Genomic DNA, 7,729 nt, shown 5'->3' with positions numbered 1-7,729 from the left:
GTCACTCTCCACAACACATTTACTCAGTCACTCTCCACAACACATTTACTCTGTCACTCTGAACAACACATTTACTCAGTCACTCTCCACAACACATTTACTCAGTCACTCTCCACAACACATTTACTCAGTCACTCTCCACAACACATTTCCTCTGTCACGCTGCAGAACACTTCTACTCCTCTTTCACTCTCCACAACATATTTTCTCCTCTGTCGTCACTTATCACAACACATTTCCTCTGTCACCCCTCCCCCCTTCCACAACACATCTACTCTGTCAATCTCCACAACACATCTACTCATCTTTCACTCTCTACAAAACACATCTCCTCTTTCACTTTTCACAACACATCTTCTCCTATGTCGTCACTCTCCACAACACATTTACTCTGTCACTCTCCATAACACATCTCCTCTGTAACTCTCAGCTAAACACATCATCTGTCGTCACTTTCACACACAACATTCCCCAGTCCTCAACACATTTCCTCTGCCATTCTTCACAACACATCTACTCTGTCAATCACCGTCACACATCTACTCCTCTTTCACTCTCTACAAAACACATCTCCTCTTTCACTTTTCACAACACATCTTCTCCTCTGTCGTCACTCTCCGCAACACATTTCCCCTATCACTCTGCACAACACATTTCCTCTGTCACTCTTCACAACACATCTACTCCTCTTTCACTCTCTACAACACATCTACTCCTCTTTCACTTTTCAAAATACATCTTCTCCTCTGTCGTCACTCTCCACAACACATTTCCTCTGTCACGCTGCACAACACTTCTACTCCTCTGTCACTCTCCACATACAACTCATTTACTCTGCCCTTCTCAGCAAAACACACCATCTGTCGTCCCTTTCACACACAACATCCCCCTGTCCTCAACACATTTCCCCTGTCACTCTGCACAACACATTTCCCGTCACTCTGCACAGCACATTTCCCCTGTCACTCTGCACAACACATTTCCCCTGTCACTCTGCACAACACATTTCCTCTGCCGTCACTCTCAGCAAAACACATCGTCTGTCGTCACTTTCACACACAACATTCCTATGTCGTCACTCTACACAACACATCGCCCTTGTCATCTCCACAAAACACTTCCTCCTTCCCCAGGGCGCAACTGTTCCGATGTGAACATTGTCTGTGAAAACGACGGCTACATAACAACCGTGGACGGCAAATGCACGTGCAGATGTGTGCCCGGCCTAGACCCTGACACAGGCTGCACTACCATTATCAAAAGCGGTAAGAAACTCCAATCTCTGAACTGATCTTGGTTGTAGTTGTCGCCGCAGTAGCGTAGCATACTTTGTGTGTGTGTGTGTATATAGCATTCAGCAGTCGAGTAGCAATGATTCTGATCAAGCAGCAGTGTTACAGTTGTAATGCATCTAGCAGTAGTGTAGCAATTGTATGGCATCCAGCAGTGGTGAAGCAATTTACAACAGCAGGTAAAAGTTGAGTAGAATCGTATAGAATCTAGCAGTCACGTAACAGCAGTACACTATCTTCCAGTAGTTTAGTGCATCTGTTGTTTAGCACGTAGCAGAAGTATAGCAGTTGTTCAACAGCGATGTGCCAGGAACATAGACCAAAACAAATCTACTAAATTGAATAACTTTCGTTGCATACTAGAATGGCGAGGAAAAGTGGGATATGATCCAAAAATAGTGCATTAAATTACCATTTTAATGTATTCAGATTTAATCTGATACTGTCAAGCTAAAGTCACTCCTTCATAATTATGTATTCATAATTGTTCAGTATTGTTTGTGCCCCTTATTTAGAGGTGGCGTCGGTTGGGATACCGGACCCGTAATCGTGAAATGGCAGGTTCGGGGGTTCGGGTCTCAGATCGGTCCGACGTTGTGTCTTTGGGAAAGGCACTTTTCATGAACTTCCTATTTGGCCCTGTCCTTTCGGAGAAGAACGTTAAACTCGGAGGTCCCGCCTCTTATTTTCTTATCACATTTTCTTTTATTTAGAACACAATCCCCCCATGTACGGACGCTTGTTTCAACAGGGACAAGCACTCAAGAGTTTCCAGGTGGCAGTTATGCTTTGCCTGAACCTAAAGATGGATGTTCGGGCGCTTCGGTGTCATCAGGAACCAGAATCCATTACAACGACGGTGAGGGTCATTTTTTAAAAAAATGTAGGTGTTTTACATCCCCATTGGTACACTTTAAATAATCTAGAAGAGCAGCTTTGGTCCATCCTATTCCAGTAGAAATACAGAGATAATTGATAAAAATTCTCCCTTCTGGGAATCAAACACCTATCTTCTGCGTGTGACGACTAAATGCCTAAATACTACACAACAGACGCCGGTAAGATACCTCTGCTTGGAACACAAAGTCGCAAAAAAAGATCGAAATAAGCACTTATTGGATTACTACCATTTCATCGTATAGGGTTCTAGTATGGTGCAGTAAAGTTTTAAATTTATGAAGAAAATAATGCGCGTATTCACCTGACCTGGAGATAATATGGGAACTCATACTGAAAAATTAATATGTACATGTTTAGGAAACACGTCTACTATTAAAAGAAACACATAACATTTTCATTCTTAAGAACTAAAATATTTATAAGTTGATATGAAAGTAATCTCAGATGGCTGTGTCATTGAGCAGGGTGGACGGGTCCTGGCTCAGGATCTAAAATGAGCCATCCAAATACCTCATGTACTTATTTGTAAGTTAGATGTTTATATTTACTAAACTAAATAAATTTGAACATTATTTAAATTGGAGTTTCTTAATCTGTGGTATAGATTGCAGGCGAACGACAAATATTATTTGGGTGAAATCTAAATTCTAAATGTTGAAAAATAAAAGGCATGTAGATCTAGATGTTCGTCACATTGGTGAAATTATTGAAATAATTTAACAAGCTCAGTTCTCTCTTCTAAAAGGGGTTACTTTCTAGGCTTGGAACATTTGAACAGCTTGCGGACATTATGATCAATCTGTTTCCTTCAAGGTATTATGAAGGGCACCAACCATATATTAGATAGACTGCTCAGAGCATGCTGTAATTTAAAGGGTATCGCCCAACTCAACGTTTTCCAAACTTGCCTATTATCCGTACACGTAAAAACCACGTGCTTATCTCTTTTCCTTCAATGTAATTCTGAAGAGGACAAACCATATTATATTTTTCAAATAGAGTGCTCAGAACTTGCTGTAGTTTATAAGGGCATTGTCCAGCTCAACGTTTTCCACACTTGTCTATTATCTGTGACAGGTAAAAACTACACTGGGAAAAACTACACGTGCAAATCGCGTTTCCTTAAACTTAAAGGTAATTTTGAAAGTGACCAACCTTATTATATCAGATGGAATGTACAGAACATGCTGTAGTTATTTAGATTTCACCCTACACAACATTTTTCACATTTTCCTTATTATCTGCCACAGGCGATAACTCCGTGTCAAGTGACTACGACTTGAAAGGAGGAGTCTCGGGAACGCAAGTCGAGCACAATTTTTGCGTCACTCAGAACTCAGCCAGTGAAGACAAATGGCCTGCAGGCAACTACTGCATATACAGGAAAGGGGGTTCTTGCCCTGAAAGTAAGAGAAAACTATTGGGTGCGCTCATGTGACCTTATGCACTTGTGAGCGTCGTTAAATTTTTCCCAACTGAAACTGGGGATTGTGCATTCAGAAGGTTTGACATTTCTGCATAATCCAGCACATACACATACTTGTGGGACCTTCTAATCCAGTGCTCGCTAACATGGACCCTATTGTCCATCACTGGGTGATTTGGTAATTTTGGTTAGCGGAATTAAAGAATTAAAATGTAAGATGACATGTAGCTTCTGTTATAGCCATAGAGACCAATTCCGGCTGGGGAAAGTTTGCCACATCTTGAGCATAAAAAAGCTCCACTTCCACTTGTGGATGTGCTTAGTTTGCGGGCTCCTTTCTTCGGTTTCAGCTTTTCTTATTCATTAAGCCTCATGACTTACTGGCCACTATGACTGCTGTTCTCTAACTGGATCTGTTACAGCTCAGTTCTCCCATGTCGAAAATTTTATATTGTAGTCCCCTTCAGAGGTATTTCCAGGATATAAGACACCCACGCCCTCCTGAAAATGTCTCCTTGTACTTATACAGAAACAAGTAACTCTCTTCCCCAACATACAGTTAAACAAACTCCCGTCCCCTGCATGCAGATACTAGAAACTATGTTCCCCCAGATACATAGAGAGCAAACTCTCTTCCCCCACATATAGACACAACACATTCTCTTCCCAATCATACAGACACAACAAATTCTGCTCCCCTACAAACAGACACAGCAGACTCCATTTCCCCACATGTGTGAAAACAAAGTACTGTCTACTGCATTAAAAATCAACACACTCTCTTCCCCAGACTTCAATGAAGCCTACGTCCAGTATGACGACACTCCGACGGCAGAGAACAGTAATTCAGTTAGCGGTTCTTTCCCCGACGGCGACTTTGGGAATAACACACGTTTTCAGTACTGCTGTCGAGACAATGGCTTCGTGTGGGAACCGATTTTTCTGCCCAACAGGAACCCGTTCGTTCTTATTCGATATTACGATGACTATTGCCAAGAAGTGAGAGGTTTGTATGGCTACTTTTTTTTTCTCTCAAAACACTTTTAGGACTAAGATAGGTGCTCAAGTATATCTACAAAAAACCCAGTTGTAATATGTCGTAGAAAAAATTCAAAAAGATAATTAAGAAAGTGTAGCAATAATTATATTAAGCGGTGTTAGATGATTTTCTTCCTGCTCCTGTAGGTTTGTCATCCGTTGGGTCGCCTCTGACAGATGACAGCAAATCTCCTCCACTCCGTAAGGCTCTCTTCTTTCCCTAGTGTGTCCCGCAGCTCCACCGCTGTCCATTTTCTGATGCTATCCTCCCATCTCTTCTTCAGTCTGCCTCTCCTTCGTCCTCCCTGCACAGTGCCTTGTAGAATGGTTTCAGCAGGGCCTGAAGAACAGGTGGCACAGCCACACCATTTCAGCTTGCGTTCATCGATCAATTAAAGAATGTCGATGTGATTCCCGATTACGTTTCTCATGCGTCTTTCCTGCGTGCATCCATTTGTATAACTTAAGACTTCATATCACTCCAGGCATGCACAGCTACACGCAGAAGATGACGATCACAAACAGCGAGGACGAGGGAATAGAGGGTTATGAAGGGGATGTTCCTCTCACTGACGTCAGCGGGAGATCTTACGAGACCACCTTCTGCTACTACAAACCCGCCATGATTGGTACCTATTGTTTTACACTGAATATCAAGCTTAATGAGTCCATTGTTCACACATAACATGGTATATGTATATAAATATATGATATGTAATATATATATATATATATATATATATATATATATATATATATATATATATATATATATATATATATATATATATATATATATATATATATATATATATAAATATATTTATTTATTCTATAAAAAATTTTTTTTACCCTACATGGAGTTGTTTTACTGTTCACTTTCGGTGAAATATATTCTAAGCTGATAGAATCTATCTCCCACGTGAAATGTAAAAATGTGCATAGATTACTCCGCGCATTACATTCGCCTTCTAACCTACTGTAAGCAAAGTATCTACAGGACCTAGACTTGAATCATGATATTCATAGACCGTACAATGTTTTGGAAGCCGCTCTTTGCCCTTTGTAAATACGTCTTTACAAAGCGCGCCCACCATAAGCGCCCAAATGAAGTGCTAAACACCAGTCCCCTAGTGTCCCTATAGATCTAGTGAGAGTACGAGCGATTTTTTTACGTTGCCCTTTATTATAAGTGTTCTAAATTGAGTCAAATGGTGTGCACCATAGTGAACCGGCATTACGTCAGAGTGCCGAGGCGCATTTTAGTGCAATCAAAGATAGTACATAACAAGATGGTCCACTCAGCCAAAAAAGTGTCCGCCGGAAGTCCGCTCTTTGCTTCAGATGGCGCTGCAGTCTGTTTTGAAGCTTTCTTTCGTTTCTCCAGAAGAAGAATAGGAATAGCACCTCTTTGCGTGCGCAGATCGACTGCTGTTCATCAGTAGTTCGGGTTCGTTCAGTGGGGAGTTTTAGTTTTTTCTATTTTAATGACATCTCGCCTTTCATTCTAAAGTCAAATTAAACGAAGAAAACAGTCACCCCTTCCTCCGAAAGAGGTTTTTTTGTCAGCGTAACCATTAAAAAAAAGCGTTCTTCCGAAACTTGAATTCAATTTTTATTTAAAAAACTTGTTAGTTTCACTTTGATTTCTTTCACACAAGTAGGGTAACTCTGTTCGCAAAGGGTGCGCATTTGCGAAGAGGGCGCCACAGAATTTTGAAGACACTTTTTTAACTGGCTCAAAGAGAGGAGTGGACCCTCTTGTTATGTAGACTCTTTGGTCTGACTCCGACTGGCACGACAAATTTTGATTTCATGTGAGACCCTTGAATGGGTCCACTTGTTCATTTGACTGGTCATTTGAACTTTGTTGGTTTGGATCTATTACGCCAGCTGATATCAGTAAGGTATAAAAGGTTTATTACACGTGTTATATTGGTAGACCATGAATTATCCTACTTGTGTAATTGCCAGTTGTAATCAATCGTTGAAACTCGTGATTAAAACTTTGCAATTTTGCTTGTAGGATAATTGATCATGATCTACCACCACAACTCGTGTAATAAATTATTTTTGTATATGTATATGATATATGTATATATAGATCTCTATATTTTTTTTAATTCAGAATTTTTTTCAATGCGCTGAAGCAGCACAGACGGGCACGATTTATGTTTAGCTAAATAATGCTGAACGCAGCACAGTTAACCCTGTTTTACGTCAATTACCATTTTGTACTCGAAGCACACTTGTCAGATTTGAAATTACAAATTGAATCTTTTTATTTTAACCACGCCCCTCTACTCCACCAAACAGATTGCGGGGAAGTTATACAACTGACAAAAGAGAACCCAACAGTGACATTCAGTGCCCCGGAAGGCTCAGAAATGGACTGCACTTGGCTCTTGAAGGTAAAACTATTTGTGTCACGACGCAGTGGAATCAGGCGCTCGTCAGTTTTTCGGCATATGAATATATTGGAAACTCCTTAAAGTTTGTTCCTGTGTTTATCTTTTCATGAAAGAAATACTCATCTATCTTTAATAAAAGTCGAGATATTTGCAATTGAAGAAGGTTCTTCTGGTTTCAGATGTAAAATAAGCGAGCAAATGGCAGACTAACTTGGGTGACTTCAACAGCTTGAGAGTCTTTGTTAACTGGACATTTACATGTTTTGTGCCTTTAATCAACGTTTTTCCAGTGAAATCCACACACAAATGTGTTATTAAACCTACACAAAGAACTTGCCAAACCCAAGGCAAAATGCCGTTATCTTCGATTTTTTTTTTACTTTGGCGAACGCATGATTTCACAACGATGCCTCACATGTTGTATTGTAGACATCATGTAGGAACAGAGGTCGAAGAACACCTTTATTGCTTTTTTGAAAAATAAAGAACCCCATTTTGCACTAAGTCAAGACTTAGAGTTTCAGATCGAGAACAAGGGACGGAGAAGTGTGTTCTATTGGTATGTGCCATCAGAAAACAGTTACTAATAACAGTTAAGTTCGTGGCTTATGTAAATCAATCTTTGTAATAACACCAAACATTTTATATAATTTTAAAAAAAC

At 40.2% G+C, this 7,729-nt stretch overlaps 1 protein-coding gene across 1 annotated transcript in view; it reads left to right on the top strand.

Moving 5' to 3' along the window:
* Positions 1–1,027: 1,027 nt before the first annotated feature.
* Positions 1,028–7,729, top strand: part of LOC101854311 — a gene marked incomplete at its 3' end in the record, with an annotated part of 35,484 nt that continues 28,782 nt past the window's right edge. Inside the window, 6 exon segments of the mRNA XM_005092724.3 lie at positions 1,028–1,265; positions 2,044–2,151; positions 3,443–3,598; positions 4,409–4,624; positions 5,142–5,285; positions 6,973–7,067. Of these exon segments, the coding sequence (XP_005092781.2) occupies positions 1,070–1,265; positions 2,044–2,151; positions 3,443–3,598; positions 4,409–4,624; positions 5,142–5,285; positions 6,973–7,067 (915 nt within the window).

This window comes from Aplysia californica, unplaced genomic scaffold (genome assembly GCF_000002075.1).
Source record: "Aplysia californica isolate F4 #8 unplaced genomic scaffold, AplCal3.0 scaffold00051, whole genome shotgun sequence".
Lineage (NCBI taxonomy): Eukaryota > Metazoa > Mollusca > Gastropoda > Aplysiida > Aplysiidae > Aplysia > Aplysia californica.
The sequence above is the reverse complement of the archived record's forward strand: the minus strand, read 5'-3'. Positions and strand labels throughout refer to the sequence as shown.